This window comes from Lycium ferocissimum, chromosome 9, assembly GCF_029784015.1.
Source record: "Lycium ferocissimum isolate CSIRO_LF1 chromosome 9, AGI_CSIRO_Lferr_CH_V1, whole genome shotgun sequence".
Classification (NCBI taxonomy): domain Eukaryota; kingdom Viridiplantae; phylum Streptophyta; class Magnoliopsida; order Solanales; family Solanaceae; genus Lycium; species Lycium ferocissimum.
In genome coordinates, this window is record NC_081350.1 from 51,251,651 (window position 1) to 51,270,528 (window position 18,878).

The window sequence follows — 18,878 nt, forward strand, 5'->3', positions numbered from 1 at the left end:
AAAAAGATACTATAAGTTGTAATAATAAACAATTTAAAAATAATAAAAAATATATAAAAATTACGGCAAAAAATGACTTGTTTGAACCTCAAAATATAAAAGGGAATAAAAATAGACTCATAAAAACATGAATATTACTCCCTCCGTCTCAATTTATATGATGTAGTTTAACTGGACACGAAGTCTAAGAAATATTAAAGACTTTTGAAACTTATGATCAAAAATAAGTTATAAATATTTATGTCGTTATAAATTATTCACTAAGGATAAAAAAGTAAGCTTCTAGTTAAATATTTGCCAAATAAAGAAATGTAAAGAAAAGTGAGTGTTATAAATTGAGAAAGAGAGATTAGTCATTTTCATATACTATACGTATCTAGAAGAGGAAATAGCAGAAAAGTTCTTGTGGACAGTAGGTAATGGGAATTATACAGCAACTCCTCGCAGTCGCCGGTAAGTTTTTCAACCGTAGAGGTCAACAGAAACCGTCAGATGCATATGCTTCTGAAGGTGAATACAGTGACGGCGTTACATCGGCAGTGACCAAAAAGAGCAGTAGTTCCGTTACATATAACGGAGGAGCTCAATCAGATGAGTATGTTAGCAATATTCTATGCAAGCTTCGTAAATTCGCTATTGTATCTGCCGTTGACGAATCTCTCAAAACTGTCGCAGGTCAAAATCCCATCTCTCTCTAATGTTTGTAATTCGATGTTTATATTGTTCAATTTTGATGTTGGAGTTACTTAATTACTGTATGTTCTTTAATAAAAGTGATAAGTTTGAGCTGTAATTTATTTGAATACGTTTTCAATTGGTTGAATTTGATTTCTAAGCTTTGTACTACATCATAGTTTGTGTGTGAAGCAAAAGTCATACACTACTGTTATAGAACAATTTGTTGTGTGTGTGGTATTTCCTGTGTAAACATCTGAGATTCAGGCTATTTTTTGACTGACAAACAAAAAAAGTGGACAGCTTTCTACACCAATTTTCAGACCAGAACTTAATTCTGTTGGTACCATTTTTCAATTATCCCCTCCAAATCCTGTATTGTGAGCAGAGACGGATCCAGGATTTAAACTTTATGGGTTTAATCTTTTAGGATTCTTAGTTGAATCCATTGTATTTTAAAAGTTATGGGTTCATGTCTACTATCTATTGCATTTCTAATAAATTTTTACGCATAAATTTATGCTTCGAAAGTTAGGGGATCAATTGAACCTCCACATTGTATGTTGCATACGCCCCTGATTGTGAGTGGTCCTTTGGTGGGCTAGACAAGCATAAATTCCTAGGATAAAAATTTAGTACTGTCTTATCCCTTGTTTGGTTACTAATTCTGGGATAAGTTATACCAGGGAATAATAAATAATAGTACCTGGATTAGTTATCCCTTGATAAAACAAGGAAAATGACAAAATTACCCCTGAGGTCCCTCAACTGTTTTTCTGCTAAATAATGTGGAGGGTATTTTTCTGCGCCTAGCTTATTTAAGCTTCCTGGTTTACTTCCTCGTGTTGTATTTGTGCCTAGCTTATTTAAGTTTCCTGGTTTACTTCCTCATGTTTGTATTTGTGCCTAGCTTATTTAAGTTTTCTGGTTTACTTCCTCGTGTTTGTATTTGTACGTAGCTTATTTCCTGTACGGCTGTACCTTCCTAAGGTTGTATTTATTGCTGTTGATACTCCATATGTTTCTTTGGAAAAATTTCTTTCAATTGATTGCTTCTTCTCTTTCATTTTAGTTCAGCATAAGTTGGATTGCCAATTCCGAGAAACCACCAGAAGCTGGGATGTTTAGAATAGTGTTGAACCCGATGAATGCATGATTTATACCATTTTATATCAATGCCATTTACTGTAATTGGTTCTTCCAGGCTTATTGTCCTTGGTCAATATGGGGACTTCTTGTTCCTAGAGTTTGTCTGGGAGGACCTACACATGGTAGAAAACACAAATCGGGCATGGCATGATTTACTCACATATTTTAAATTGATTCAGATGGTTCTTATCAGATGTCTGGGGGAGGGGGGAGGTTTAGGGGATGTGGTATGATTAGGAGAGTGATAGTTTGGCCTGCCTAGTCCTATCTTTGGTTAATGTATGGTGAAGGAAATAGGTGCAAATAGTAATATATTGCTCCAAACAGAAAGCTCATGGATTTGGTATCATGGCTTATCTCGAGAAACATCTTAGCATATACCCCAGCCAGCACAGACTCCCTTCCCTCTGATCATACTTCGTTAGAACTTTCGGAGTGTAATTCTATGGCTGATTTAGGATATGACAAGAAGATTCGAATACTTATAACTGTTAAGGCGTTAATCTCGTGCACCATTCATGGGATACTTGTTTTTCCAACCTCCTTTAGGATCCCTGATATTTCTGGCATCAGCACTTCCATCCTTAATCTTATTAGAATCCCGTCCAATACGTTTACAACCAAGAGGGACCCCACCATTGATCTCTTGGAGGTCTTTCCAGTATTAGGATTTAGGACCAGATCTTCGGATTTTTGGATAAACCAAACAGCTCTATGATGACCCATTCGTCCTTGGAACTATCTCTACTTGATGTTTTTCTTGAATTGAATAATCGTGAGTCCAGATGGTTATCTTTAGCCTTCTAGAATTTTCACATGTTTCTTTATTATTCTCATCTAAAACTTATTACTTTGTGTTATTGATGTATACAATTGGATTTCAATATTTACAATTGTTGCTGCAGGTGGGAGTAAAATAGTAAAAGAAGGATCAAAGGATCAATCGCCTTCACGTCCTAGACTTGACAAACAATATTTTACTGTTATGATGGAGGAGATGCAAGCAAAGATGGAGAAACTTCAGGATGACATGAATAACATGAAGCAGCAAAATGAGGTGTCAGCTAAGTGTGCCAACGGATTGGAGTCCTTTGAATTCTCTGACGAGCCTGTCAAGACAACGCCTAGCAAATCTAATCGAAAAAAGGTTTTAATTCGTTCTCGGATGTAGAAAGCAGTAAAATCTTGGCACTGAGAGTCTGCACTTCCATCTTCCTGAACATATAGATTCTGCTTCTGTAATTTTCTTGTGATTTGTATTATAGCTGTATAATACATGTTTCAATAACTATGTAAAAGTATTAAACTGGTTTTCAGATGTGCAAATTACAGTGTCCACTCTCCTTGCTAACCCATCAGGCATCCTGGGATGTGTTAATGTTTACTTAAATGCATCATGCAATATGCTCTTTGTTTTTTTCTAAATTACTGGATGTGAAATATCACTTCATTCACTAATCCTCTATAAAGTACAATGGAAGCATGCTTAACATATAAATATTTCGATTTTTTTTTTTAACCTGTACGAACAACCAATCGCCTCACTATGTACTAATCTGGTTTTACTCTGAACTTTTGTCATGCCAAGCTTCTGGATCTGTTCTGTACTAGCAAGATGATCTACACCTCACTCTGATCTAACACCCCAGCCAGCATAGCCTCCAGTAATTTGTTACCCTCTGATCTCTTCGATAGAACACGGCGTGTGGTACGTTGCCCCGCTTACCGCGAGTGCGTATTGTTGCCTCGCGAAACGGTATGAACGTTTGCACCGGAATAACCGAGTGAGTGTAATTGGGTCTATTTGGTGACGCTCGCATTTTTGTCTATAATACCTCGCTTTGGCATTTAGGATATGACAAGAAGCCATTGAAAGACTTGGTTGTGGCGTGCCCAATATTTATAACTGTGAAGTCGTTGGTAAACAAGGGAAGCGCCGCCGGTATTATCATATTGTGCGTGCACCATTCATGGGACCGGTATCATTCTTGTTAGGAGCTTTCCAACCTCCTTTGAAGATTTTACCCTCATAATTATTATACTGATCCTATGATATTTCTGGCTTGATTTCGAGCTCCATCCTCAATCTTATTAAATAACGAAGCGAGAATCCTGTGTGTTTACGCCCCGTACACGTCGGGCTTGCTCGTTCCCGACGACATTCAGTAAATCCTACTAGCCTCCGTATCTTTAGTTCACATACCTTTTTTGGATGTGAACAACAAGAGGGACCCCACGACTATCTGGATCTCTTGGAGGTCTGCGTAAATCAGTATGATAAGGATACTAGAATGCCGCCGGGTGGGCTTTCGAGGAGCCAGATGGTGGTATGTGGTGGTGTATTGGTTCTTGTTGGTTTTGGCTTTGAGATTTTTGGATAAACCAAACAGCTCTATGACACTTCATTATTAAGTGCGTTCGTCCTTGGTAACTATAATCAAAAAAAAAAATAGTTTAAAAAGGACCTGTCACATCAAATTTCAATTTAGTTATTTCAGTTTAGTTATTTATTTATTTATTTGAATTCCAGAAACTTGTAAAAATCATGTATTACTGCAACAAGAAGAACATCAATAATAGAGCAATGTACCAACCATTTTTGCGATGTTTCTAAATATTTTTAAAATGTCATAAGAATTGAGACAATAAAAAAGACTCTATCCTTGCTCAATTTTACAACACACTCTTCCGATTTTGAAACGTTGCAATTTAACCCTTTCACGCAATGTTTGACATTTCTTCTACTTCATACTTTCTTATTATCAATTTACGATGTGAAACAATAATAAAGACTAAATATGCAACTATTAACAATTTATATTTATTAAGTTATCCACATTTTAACTTTGATTTTATGCTTCTCTTTTTTAAATAATGCTCCCATATTCTCTTCCATCATCTAATATATATTATGTAAATGAGCTTGATATTTTATGTCTCGTGTATTGTCGAAGAATGAAAGGGAGTCAGTGTTATTTTTGCTAAAACTGGGGTGTGTTATGTTTACTTAAATGCATCATGCAAACTTAATCACTAATAAACTTATCGGCGCCTCGTGCGCTCTGCGAAGGGCGTGGTTTTTTTCCAATATAAAAAATGATACACTAATATGTATATTATACGTATACTACAAAACTTATACATTTGTTAGCCATTTTGTAAACTAGATCGATCATCCTCAAAGATATTTGACGGTAGTTTTCCCATTATTTTCATTAAATGAGATCTCTTCGTATGCCGACGGGCTAAAAGTAAGGTCACGGATATGTCCCGGTAAGGAAAAATTAACCCTCGTAGCTGGCCCCAAGCACCGCAAAAAAATGAAATGTGTGCTTCTGCGCGTCCCCTTGGTGGGTTCACAAGGGCAATTTGCGTAATGCCCATATATTTTGGGGTGGTCTTTAATTTTTGCCTATCAAAAAGTAATATTAGTTATGTAATCTTTTATAGAAAATTATATTAAGGTATTCAATCTAGCTACGCGTTATGAATCCTAAACTAAGGGTTTTCATTCTAAAATATAAAGATAAGTCAAATAATTAACAATTAGTTAAATAAACAAATAACTAACTAATCAAATAATTAACAAGTTATTATCATATATTTAATAAATAAACAATTAAGTAACTATTTATTTATTTATTTGATATTTAACAAATAAACAATTAATTAACTAATCAAACAATTAAGAAATTATTAACAAATAAACAATTGAACAAAAACAAAATAAATAATTAGCCGAGCAAAATACTTAAGTCGCTAATCCAACCATTTACTAAATAAAAATAACAATTAAACAAATAATTAAAAAAAAAAAAAGAATTGAGACAATAAAAAAGAATCCACCACGGTATGCTATAATATATTTACAACACTATGCCCGATTTTGGGGTATACCAGTTTTTGGATTGAAAAAATACAACTATTAACAATTTATATTTATTAAGTTATCCACATTTTAACTTTGATTTTATGTAGTTTTTTTTTTTTAAATAATGCTCCCATATTCTACATCTCCATCATCTAATATATACATCAAATTTTTAGTTATTTATTTATTTGAATTCCATTTTATGTATTACTGCAACAAGAAGAACATCAATAATAGAGCAATGTACCAACCATTTTTGCGGTGTTTCTAAATTGTCATAGAATGAACAATAAAAAAGACTATCCTTGCTCAATTTTTGATTTTGAAACGTTGCAAAATGTAAAACTGTACAACTATTAACAATTTATATTTAAACAAGGTCAAATTTTCTCTTCCAAAATGAACTTGATATTTTATGTTTCGTGTATTGTCGAAGAATGAGTAGCTTATTTTGAAACTTACGTAATTAATCAAAAAATAAAAACGATACACTAATATGTATATTATACGTATACTACAAAACTTATACATTTGTTAGCCATTTTGTAAACTAGATCGATCATCCTCAAAGATATTTGATGGTAGTTTTCCCATTATTTTCATTAAATGAGCAGGGCTAAAAGTAAAGGTCACGGATATGAGGGGTAAAAATTAAAGACCGTGCAAAAACTTCCTTGGTGGGTTCACAAGGGCAATTTTGGGGCAATTTTTGCCTATCAAAATGAAAGTATTAACTCTTCGCCTAAAAACCGAGATTCCGGTTCAAACCCCCGCTCGGGGTGAAAATTTAAAAAAAATTCGCTAGTAGAGGTTGCACAACAATGGCTTGTCGTTAAACTTTGCCCTCCGGCAAATATGCTCGATAGGGGTAGAGTTTCGCAAACTATGCCTTAAGCGAAAACTATGCCTTAGCAAACTTTTTTGGCAGAGTTTGGCAAAACTTTCGCTCGCGAATCCAAGTTCTACTTGGCGAATTTTTTAAAAAAATTTTACTGAACAGAATTAAACCCGGAACCTAGGAGTTTTAGGCAAAGGGCAAAATTATAGACCAACAATTTGAGGGACAAAAATTAAAGACCAGTGCATTTGAAGGGTGCTCCGCACAAAAAAAAAGGTTCACAACAAGGGGCAATTTGCAGGATTACTCTTCAATGGGGGTGGTCTTTACAAAACAGATGATTTGTTTTTCTCGCCTTGCGAAATTCTGCAGCTACCTTAAGGTAGAATTTGCACGAAAAATTAAATACCACCAATGAGACAAAAAAGGACAAAAATTAAAGACCAGCCCAAGTGAAGAACAATCCGCGCAAAAATGCTAGTTCATATTGGGTTGGGCCTAGTTTCCTAAAACAAGCCTAGGCCCAAGGCCCATGATCCCCATTTCACTCTATAACAACCGGAAAAGGAACGCCACTTTTCACATTCTTTCATCTCCCATCACCATAACACTCTCAACACCACCACCGAGAAAATCTCCGATCGTTAAAACACTAAGATGGCGGCGTGGACAGCTGCGGCGCGCCAAGCCACAACCCTCTCTCGACTCTCCGTTAACACAAAGAGCCAAGGCGCCCTCCTTATCCAGCGGCGCGGTCTAGCCGGCGGTGGTGGTAATTTTTTTTTTCCCTCTTCATAAAGTTTACTTTAAATTGTATTGAAAATTAAATGAGAATGAAGATGAGATGGATATAGATGATTCTGATCTTCCTTTAGATTTCTAGAACTTACTGGATATAGGACTTATATAGTGATCTCAAGTTTCAAATATGCTGTAATTGCTTGTTTAATTTTGGCATTTTGTTTCAACAATAGTAATCAGTACTCCCTCCGTCCCAATTTATGTGATATAGTTTGATTAGGCATGGAGTTTAAGAAAGAAATGAAGACTTTTGAAACTTGCAGTCTAAAACAAACCGGAGATATTTGTGTGGCTGTAAATCATTTCATTAAGGGTAAAAGGGAAAGTTTTAAGTTAAATTATTTCTGAATATAAAAATGTATCATTCTCTTTGGGACAGAGTTAAAAGGAAAGTGTATCACATAAATTGGGACAAAGGGAGTACCATTTTGGTTTGTTAGACTTGCTTGTTTTGGCTTGTCAAATTACTAAATGAGAATTCACTACTTCCCATGTTAACTGCTGTATTAGCCCAAAGGAAATACTTCAAAATATCTGTCCCTTTAGAACATAAATTAATTTTTTTCTTTTAAATTTACCCTTTCTATTGAAAAGGTCAAAAGTAACTAAAATCAGTTAACACAACGAGCCAAAGCGCCCTCCTTAACCGCACAGCTTGCTAATTTTGGCATTTTGTTTCGCCCGTAGTAATTAGTACTCCCTATGTCCCAATTTATGAGGCATAGTTTGGATTTTGAGTGTCAAACTTTTAAATTTTGACCGTGAATTCGGGGAATCTTTTAAGTTTTTTTAAGATAAAATTTACATATTTGTATTGAAATGAAATGAGCATGAAATGTGGAATGGATATAGATGAGTCCGAGTGTCGTTTATTGATTTACACTTTTTCTTTATATCTCTGGGACTTAGTGAATATAGGACTTAAATGTGATCTTGAGATACAAATATGTTGCAATTACTTGCTAATTAGTACCATTTTGGTTTATTAGACTTAGTAATAGGTTTGGCTTCGGTTGGCTTGGCTTGTCAAATTACTAAATGAGAATTCACACTCCTTCCATCCATTTCAACTTCCTGCGCACATACTTTTAGAAAATCCTTTACCGTCAAAATTTCTTTCCTTTTAACAATATTTTTTACTCATCTATTTTTTATACTCTCAATATTGTTTTATTAAAAGATGTCAATAATTTTTCTACGATGTTTTTCCTTGTAGTACCGTTGAATGCAACCAAATTCTAGTAGTTCATGACATTTTAATTATGCTCTAATGTTCATGTAATATTTTAGTACCCATTACAGTCGTTTTTTCTTTTCTTTTGGCTAATCCTTTTTTCTTTTCAAATTTTAAGTAGATGGAAATATACACGATAACAATTTAAATGAAGAATTATCACAATCATCAAAGAAGTTAGAAAGTTGAAGTAATGCTCAATGTAACATGATATTTGAAATGCTACTGGAAAAAAGTGTTGATAAAAAAATTGAAAAAGATGAGTCACAAGAATGGTGGCATCATTGTTTTTAGTTTCAATACGGACGGACAACTCAGTGCATTTGGAGACAATAAGAATATAGTGTAGATAAGGGTGTATATTTAATCGAAAGACGAGATTGTGATAGTAAGAGAGTTTTGCTTGACTTTGATCGTTTTCGACTAGTCCCTTTTGATGGCGTAAAAATCTTCACACCCTAGCTTGTGTAGTAAATGTATTGAAGGGTACTTTTTAGGCAATTATAACGTGGAAATATATGAAGGCATTCAAATGTTATAATGCCTCATTAAAAAAAATCGTTTGCATTTTGTATCAATGCCTGAAGGTGATAGTATACCATTCTAATCCAATTTTCATTGATATGTTTAACATTGTTAATATTGATGAGAAATGGTTATACATGACAAAACAATCTTAGAGTTCTTATTTGCTATTGCTGAAGATGAGCCATTTTGAAGTTGTAAAAGCAAAAATTTCACCGAAGAAGTTGTATTTCTAGTTGCTTTATCTCGTCGAAGGTTTGATGCATAATGAAATGGATTCTTCTTTTGAAAAATTAGTTTATTCCCTTTTGTCACATGAGATCCAACTAAAACTCTAAAAGAGAGGTGTCAATAGACCTATTGGACAATGGAAATAAAAACATTAACCTCGATAAGTTAAGATGTTGCAAGACTACTTGATCAAAAAGATCATTCCTCCCCTCAAAGCAAAATGGTCAAGATTAGATGGAACTATCCAATATTCATCAGCAAGATAATGCAAGAACACAAATTAGTCATGATGATGAGATTTTTTACCAAGTAGCCCACACAAGGTGAGTGTGATAATCGTTTTGTATGTCAACTTTCAAATTCTCCGGATTTAAATGTTTAGGCCTTGAGTTTTTTGGAGTTGTTCAATTCATTAAAACATAATGACACCTAAAACTATTGATGAGTTTATAGGTGTTGTCATGAGTGCCTATGAATCTTTTCCGATAGTGAGTCCAATAATATCTTTCTAACATTGAAATCATGCATTATGGAAATCACATGGTTGTATAAAATTTCAAATACTAAGATACTTGAGAAGACGTAGTATATATAGTTAAGATATAAGCAACAAACATATAATTTAAAGTTTTACCAATAACAATAAGAATTTCAAACTAAATAAACAACAATTTAGCTGTGGATTGATGAGCCTTCAAATCAATCCACTCTAGCAACAACCGAATTAATATAACTAAAATTGGATCAACTAAACTAAAATAACCAATTTCGGCATAATTATTTCCGAAATTTTACTTGACTTGTGAAAACACTTACATAAATTGTAAATATAGCAGCAAGTAGATGACCATATATTAGTAATCACAACATAAACTTGAAACTAAATTCGGAAAAGGGTCAGATTTGCCCTTGTACTTTTCAAAAAGGGTTATATTTATCCTTCGTTATACTTTTTTGATATATTCGCCCTTGTCATCCAACTTTAGAGCTATATTTGCCCTGTACTCTATTGCGGGGTCATATTTACCCTTCATGTGTTAAATCGCCTTGGCCCCACCTTTATTTTCATACGTTGCGCTTATGCGGAATTTTTGTCTCTTAATTAAAATCTGGTCCCCATTTTGATTTTATATCTTCTTCACCATTTTCCTTCGATAGAGAGCTCAAATTTAGCCAAGTTCACATCACCACCAACAAAATCTCTTTCATGTTTTTCTGTATGATACTCTGCATATAAATAGTTGATTATCTCAACAATTGTAGATTAATGTGATTTGCACTGATAGTACTCCATAGTTAAATCTCAATCGAAGTGCTACTCATACAATTTTTCTATTCTATTGAAAAAACTTAAGAGAATAAATCAAACCCAGTTGAAAGATATGGATAAACTGTCTAGAAATAAGCTTGAACTTCTGCAACCATTAAGTAGTTAGCAATTAAGGCTAATATTCTTCTTGCTCTGCTATCTGGCTGTTCCTTATGGGGTTGCGGTTGCCAACGCCGCCTTGTTCTTCACCATCTCCATGGTGAGTTTAAAGCTACCGAGTCACACCCCGAGTTTTCTCCCTCCCATGGTGAGTTTAAAGCTACCGAGTCACACCCCGAGTTTTCTCCCTCCGATTTCCGCTTATCTGCTTCTTCCAGAATCAACGAACTTGTTAATCGAGAAAAAATCCCTTTTATTATTGGTGGGTCCAAGTCGTTCACCTATGCTCCACTTGCAAAAACGATTCAACTCAGAATTACACATTTTCTAACCATCCAAAGATCTTCTTACCAGTGTTGGTTCATCTGGGTTGATGTTTTAGCACCAGTATTCAATCGTTATTTAGATAAGCAAGTTGACGAAATGTTTGAATCGGAAATGTAGACCACTGAAGCTTAAATATGAATCAGAAAATCCAACCTCCATTGAAGGAGTTTAAGCTAGGGGAAATGGTAAGAAGATGAGGAAAAATAAAATAAAAATTGGACCAGATTTTAATTAAGAGAAAAAAAATCCACATAGGCGCCACTTATGAAAATAAAGGTGGGGACAAGGTGATTTAACAGATGAAGGGTAAATATGACCCCATAATAGAGTATAGGGACAAATATAGCTCTAAAGTTGGATGACAAGGGCGAATATATCAAACAAGTATAACGAAGGGCAAATATAACCCTTTTTGAAAAGTACAGGGGCAAATCTGACCGTTTTCCGAACTAAATATTAAAGTTACCTAAATATTTGAGAATTTCTTGTACTAATCTGGGATCATCTTATAGTTGAATAGAAAGTGACCGTCCTTCTCTAACATTCTTTCTTCATATGTGAAATGTGCTACTTATGTTGATCTTTTTCTTGAATGTTCTTTGTCATGCATGATTGCAGTGCTTGAAATTATTGGATTTCATTGTTGGAATTGATTCATAGGACTTCACAAGTGCATGAATAAGCTCATCAATAGTTTTAGGTGCCTCGTTATGTTGTACGGATTGACTACGTCTAAAAAAAACTCAAGGTCCAAAACATTCAAATCTGGAGCATTTGGATGTGGACACATTAAGCGAATATCAAATACATTTTGCGTGGCTATATCGTGAAATTGTTCATCATCAAGTCTAATGTGTGTCCATGCATGCATGATTTTGCTAAATGAATATTAGATAACTTGTGTCTCCTCTTGGCCATTTTGCTTTGATGGAAGGAATAACCTTTTCGATCAAATATGACCTTGCAACGTTACTATTTATTGAGGTTAATCTTTATTGACATCAACTCTTTTAGCTGGCTTTTGTGTGACAATAGGGAATAAAACAATTTTTCTAGAGAACAATTCATTTCCTTGCTTCAAATCTTGGACGAGCTAAAGCAACTAGAAACACGACTTCTCCCCGATGATATGTTTGCTCTTGCAACTTCGTAATGACTTATCATCATCTGGTTGTAGATAGTAACAATCAAATTATTTTGTCATGTAGAATCGCCTTTCATCAATATGATTTATGCTAAACATATCAATGAAAGTTGATTCAGGTGGTATAATACCTTATTCAAGCATTGATGGTAAATTTGCAAACAAGATTTTTATTTTTCTTCGCTTAAATGAGGCTTTATAGCGTTTGAATGCCTTTGTATATCTCTATGCTGTAAGCGCCTATGCAAAGTGCTATTCGACATATTCATTAAACAAGCTAGAGTTCGAAAATTTGTCCGTCTATTAGAAGGGACCTCTCAAAGGCGATCAACCATAATTTCTTGTTTTTTGATTAAATACATCGTTATGTACACTATATTTTGAAATTTTCCAAATGCGTTGAACTGTTCATGTTGAAACTGAAAATAGTGACCTCCACCATTGTCGTCACTCTTTATTTTCAATCTTCCATCAACATTGTTTTCCATAGGATTTCAACTATTGTTCTACGTTCATCATTACTCAAGTTTTCTGATTTCATTGATTCTTGATTTACGTCTATATATCCATATCCATTTTCTTAAAAGTTGGAAAAAGGACAAGCATACATGAAAAGAGAAAAGGAACATTACATGCATGCGTTGTTAGAAATTCGCTATGACTCAATACTAAAATTTAGATAATTGGTAGTATTGGAGTAATATTATATATATTGACAGAATAGACTTTAGGAAAAAAAAAAAAGAGTTAAGTTAAAAGGAAAGGAATTTCAAAGGGATACGATTTTTTTAGAGTTTATAAGTTACAATTTTTTTTTTTTATTTTAAAAAAAAAATAGTTTTTAGAATTTGTTTGCAAGAAGTTGCAAAAAGGTTTTGCAAATAGAGAAAATGATTTTTTTCCTCTTATATTATATGTTGTAGAAATGCCAAGTCCTTATATTTCAGACCAATGAGCAACGTCATAGAATTTATATATACAAGTATGTATGTCTGATTCTTCCTGTGATGCTTGGAGTCCTACTACTACATTTGTGTATAATCTTCTATTGGCTCAATGTTTAACTTCTTGGTCAGGGTAACCATTTGTATTAACAACCAAAACTCATCTTCCAAAAAATATACTGAGCTGTCAAACTTACAAACATGAAAAAAAAAAAAAATGGAAAAGAAGAAGAAGAAGAAACTAAGACTATTCATCCTAATCTTTTGGATGGTATTGCTAGTATCTTCAAAATGACTTGAATTACCTGCCACCAGTCCTCTTCACTGCTTCTTCTCCCCACATTCTTCCAGTTGCTCAAAAGCTCCAGTGTAGAGCTAGGTATGACCAATGTTTAACCCCAATATACAAAAGAACGTGTGCCACAGACTTGTAGTTGTCTTGTAGTGTAGGAAAGATGCTCATCACTTTCACCTTCCTGGTCACATAATAGACATCTTCAAGAAGCCTGAACACCTCTTCTTTGTAACTTGTCTTGAGTTAGACATGCTTACCTTACCACCAACCAAACAAAGCATGATACCTTTACTGAAACTTTGTACTTTCCAAATAAGCTTCCAAGGCCAGGACTCATTCTGGTGACTTCTTTGGTTCAAATTGCAATAGACAGACTTAACTGAAGATTTTCCTTTACCGTCCAACCTCCATTTAAGTTGGTCTAAGTTCTCCATAGTTCCACTAAAAGTACCCAGAAGTTGGAGCATTGAGGTAAGACTCTCAATTTCCCAGTCATTGAGAGCTCTTCTGAAATTCAAACCCTAACCTTGCTGACTCCAAGCTTGATATGTTTTAGCATGCTTTTGGAGGCTTAATAGATATAGAACAGGGAAGGTGGATTTTAAACTATTAATACCAATCCATTGATTTTCCTAGAACTCAGTCTTGCTGGCACTACCCACTGTGATCTCTACTTTGCCCCAAAAATCTTGGTACTGACTTCTTATGGTTCCTCCATATGGTTCTCCAGACACTACTGCCATATGAGCTTCTAACTTCATTTGTGGTCTTCTAACTTCATTTGTGGTCCACTGATTATCTAATCCATACTTCTGTGTGATGAAATTTCTCCATAGTGCCATATCCTCCATGTTGAACCCTCCATAGCCCTTTTTGCAAAAAACTTACGTTATGTAGCTTCAGATTTGTAATGCCCATACCACCTTGCTTCTTGTTTAAAGTAACTACTTCCCATCTCACCAGGTTCAGGTTGATGCTTCCATTTACTTTGTTGCCTTGCCAAAGAAACTCTCTCCTCAACTTGTCTAGCTTTTTTTTTTCTAGCCCTCTAGGAGTTCGAAAAACAGACATCACATAGGTTGGAAGGGAATCCAACACTGAATTAATAAGTGTCAGTCTTTCACCTAAGGACAAATATTGGGCTTTCCACCTTGCTAGCTTTTAACACATCTCTCAATAACCTCTTTCCTCAGCTATTTCCTCAATATTCAATTCGAACAAAAAATGATTCATTGAAGATGTTTTAACTATTGTATATGTTGAATTAAGATTGAGATCAGGTTCATGAGTAGGTTTAGATTTATTTGAATTAATGGAGCTTGGTAGCTTTGTCTTGTAGCCATGTTTAGTTCAACATTTTAGAAAAGTTAAAGCGATATTTTTATTTTTTTGTGGAAATGTTAATATTTTTGCATAAAAGATTAATAAAATTCTGAAATTGAATGAAATTTTTGCGCCAATTTAATTCTAAGTTGAAAAGTGCATGTAAATTTTGGTGGAACAATTCTTTTGCTTCAACAAAGTTGTCGATGATAAAATGAAGAGGGAGAACCGCACAATAATTTGGGAGTTATTAGGGTTAGTTAGATTTGATGAAGAACATTAATTGAGTGAGTATTAATAGGTGAAAAGTTAATTTGGTTTGAGTGATTAAGTGAGAGGAAATAAGAAACAAATATGGGGTACGACAACATACCCAGTGAAATCCCACAAAATGGGGTCTGGGTAGGGTAGAGTGTATGCGTCTCTTATCCCTACCTTGGGAGGGGGAGAGGTTGTTTCTGGTATACTCTCGGCACAAGAAACAAATATGGGTTAATGTTAGTAAATTATACATTGTACTTAACGGACGTGCTAAAACCTTAAAGAGACACTTAAAATGGGATGGAAGGAGTAAAATTTACTCTTAGTTTCAGTGTCTGATTGGCAAACTCTAAGAAATAAAGTAAGAATTTGATTCACAAGCTAAATATGTGTAACATACCAAAAGTGCCTCTAGATTTTTTCATTTTCAATATGGCCATGTCATTGCTAAAAGAATGCCATTAAGGCAAAATAGAAATGTTAAGATTAAAGATGTTTTTAAAATAGTAATGTGTCAATTTTTTTTTTTTTTTAAATGGACCCAAAAGGACTACTATAATATGAAGTTGGCCGTAGGTAATATGAAACTTAGTTCCTACTTTCAAGAAATTATATGGAATTTAGTGCTTAGCTCAATTGTCCTTTCCATGTAGTGCGACTTAGTTCATTGGCTATTGAAGAGAATGGAGGATTCACAGCTTCTCATAAATTATTTAAGTGCACTGTTTTCTAGTATTCGAACTTATATTCAGTCTTATATGTTATGCTTTACACGAGTTTTTCTAGTTGGTAAGAGGTTGTATGACAATTTACAGTAGGTTTGAGATCTAGAGAACCTTTAACCAACTAGAAGAACTCCTGTTTGGGGCACCCCTAATTTGTTTAGAGGAAAAATATTGAGTAGTGGAACCAGAGGGTCTAAATGGATATAGATTAGAGGGTTCATACAGTTGAGCTCAACTAGATTAGCGTTGAAGAGTAGTAAATGTTATGTTATACTTTACTGTCTTAATTGGTCTATATTTGATGGTCCTAATTGGCCTATATGTATCTTCTAGCTTTATTGCTTCCATTGTATATTAGGTCTTGTTCAAATTTAGTTTTAACCAGTATGCTTATTCAAACTTACTGAGTTCAGATAGAATGAAAAGAAATTTTCGAACCCTATCTTCAATAATTTAAAGCTGAGAAAAATTGGAAGGTTACTTGAAAATGAATAAAACTGTGAGTGCTAATCTGTTATCAAGTTCCTCATTTTGTTTGTCGTAAACAATGCAAAGCCCTAATGCCATTTGAAATGCAATTGTACCATTCAGTAAATTCACGGCTGAGTTATTCTCTGTGATGCAGACCATCATGGTCCTCCAAAGGTGAACTTCTGGCAGGATCCAATGAGCCCATCTAAATGGAAAGAAGAGCATGTGAGTTTTTCTGGATGTTTACAATCTTCTTTACTACTTGTTTAAGCTGTCTTGGGTTTGTTTGGTGGTTGGCATTTGATGTTATTGTCTTGCCTGCCCTTGAAACCATCAGACTTCTTCTGATTCATGTTTATGACTTGTTTGCTTCTTATTTTTAATCTTATCGTAATGCTTGTGTTGTTTGGAGCCTTTGACCGCTGTTTATGATACGCGTATGGACTTGCATTCTTCAGTCACTCAGTAGCTTCAGACCTTAATTCTGGTGTAACTTTATGATGGAGCTTGTGCCTTGTGAAGTGGAGAGAGAGGAGTTTGTGATGGCCATTGAAGAGGTTGATGGGTGGTGTTTGCAGATTCACTGTAGGGAGTTATAGGGGGAGGGATAGGAGGTGGTGCCCGAAATATCTGTTGAAGGTTGAGGGACTTTCTTCTTTTAGGCGATTATTTTTCTCAATTTTACCCTTGAAATTTCTTATGCGATGTTGGAGAGGGCTGGGGACTATTACAAAACCAAAGTCATAACTAGAGAATTGGAGTAATAATTTGTGATTGAATCAAGATTTTACTTGCAATTGTTTTTGTCAATGCTCCATCATCTTTTCCGAAAGTATCATCTTTATGATCTGTCAGTATAGTTGGTGGAAGTGTAGGCTTCTGTTGTTCACACATGGTGGTATTAGTTTAATTCAGAGAACAAAGAAGACAGTTTAGAGTAGGCAGCAACATATATTAATTGGTCAAGTGTTAACCTTTTGTTACAAAAGTCGAGTTGAAATGCATCCCAAATGTTAAGCCATTTGCTACTCTATTATTACCAGTTCGTCAACATCATGAGTTTTCTTTCACATTTTTAAATACATTGTCATGGTGATTGCATTACTTTTATATTCTTTTGGGCGTAACGTGGGATCAGAACTTGACGGAGTGTATGCTAATACAAACACTTGAACACGGTGTACATCATAAACTTATAAGTTTAAACTTAATATCTTTTGCAGTTTGTGATCGTCTCTCTTACTGGTTGGGGTTTGGCCTTCTATGGAGGTTATAAGCTCTTCACAGGAGGAAAGAAAGAGAAGAAGGAAGAGGTACAAGAGAAGAAGGAAGAGGTACACTTCTTTTGGTATTAAACAAGGGTACTGGAAGATTTTGTAGCTATTAATATTGTTATAACACTTTGTTTGAAGCAAATAGGAAATATACTTTCTATTTTCCTATAATGAGATAAGTGTTTACTCTCATATCCATCCATTTTTTTGCAAATGCCCGGAGAATACACTAGGAACTTCATATCTATTTAGCTATACCATTTTGCTAGCATTTAGCTAATTGAAATTTTGACTAGATTTACCACATAGGGTGTGTTTGGTATGAAGGGAAATGTTTTCCATGGAAAATATCTTCTTGGAAAATAAGCTGTTTTCTCACTTATTTTTCATGCTTGGTAAGAAAGTGGAAAATATTGTCCCTAGAGCATTTACATATAATCTAAGAAAAGACTGTGAGGTGAGCGTAGGGGTGGGAGTATTGGTGCAGGGAATATGTATCGGACTCGCAAAGTAATTCAGCTAACCTATGTTTAACTATCCCATGTGTGTTCTAGGATTTGAAACAGTGACAATAGAATAAGAATTGTTTGTGACGGTCGGGTTGGGGTGTTGAGGGGTTGGGAGAACACTGTCAGTGGAATACCATTTATGGAACCTGTGTTGTGACTCCCATTAGGGAAAAGTCAATAAGGAACTTATTTTCCTAGAAAAAATATTTTCGATGAGAAAATTGGAAAATATTTTTTGGATGTTTGCCTCCCGGTCAAACACACTCATAAATTAGACCAGTTGATTGCTGATATGATGCCATTATTGTACTATGAACTAAATCTAATCTAGCAAACCTTACATCATGTATATGTGTGTCATCTTCACTTTGAGAAAAACTGCTATTCTCAAGCTACTTAGAAATTTGATCTTTCTCTATATACCTGCTCTATTTTAATTTACTTAATCTCTTTGCAGAAATGAACACGCTGACGTCAGTCGGGTTGTCTCTATTCACCTGCAATAAAGTAGTGTAGTTGCTAGGGCTTAGTGGCCTTGTTCAAGCCAATATGAGGATATGTAATTTGTCGTTACCTATCCATTCCATTCTTGCTTTGAACTTCGAGTTGTACATGAAATGTCGATGGAACAATCAACTTTGAGTTCTCTTCTTTTCGTGAAGTATTGGTCAGTTATTTCAATTTTAATAACTGTCACCTATGCTACTGAGTTTTTCTGTGACCACTTCAGTTTATCCATTTGCTAAAGGACAATGAGTGTGTTGAGGAGATGCATAAGGGATTACACTGGGTATGTTGTTGTTGTTGTTGTTGTTGTTATTACACCCCCCACCCCTCGGGCAAACAAACCCC

General features: G+C 34.7%; 2 protein-coding genes across 3 annotated transcripts; both read left to right on the forward strand.

Moving 5' to 3' along the window:
- Window positions 1–356: 356 nt before the first annotated feature.
- On the forward strand, window positions 357–3,175 carry LOC132031224 (uncharacterized). Its single transcript, XM_059421103.1, has 2 exons — window positions 357–675; window positions 2,730–3,175. The coding sequence occupies exons 1-2, from the start codon at window positions 420–422 to the stop codon at window positions 2,993–2,995; spliced, it is 522 nt and encodes a 173-aa protein (XP_059277086.1). The 5' UTR covers window positions 357–419; the 3' UTR covers window positions 2,996–3,175.
- Window positions 3,176–7,103: 3,928 nt separating this feature from the next.
- Window positions 7,104–18,685, forward strand: LOC132031225 (uncharacterized). Of its 2 annotated transcripts, none has more exons than XM_059421104.1 (4): window positions 7,104–7,305; window positions 16,398–16,468; window positions 17,467–17,577; window positions 18,484–18,685. In XM_059421104.1, exons 1-4 carry the CDS (start codon window positions 7,191–7,193, stop codon window positions 18,487–18,489), a joined length of 303 nt encoding a protein of 100 aa, XP_059277087.1. In that variant the 5' UTR covers window positions 7,104–7,190; the 3' UTR covers window positions 18,490–18,685. The 2 variants fall into 2 exon arrangements, with proteins under 2 accessions (XP_059277087.1, XP_059277088.1); XM_059421105.1 differs by having other exon boundaries at window positions 17,467–17,556.
- The last annotated feature ends 193 nt before the right edge of the window (window positions 18,686–18,878 follow it).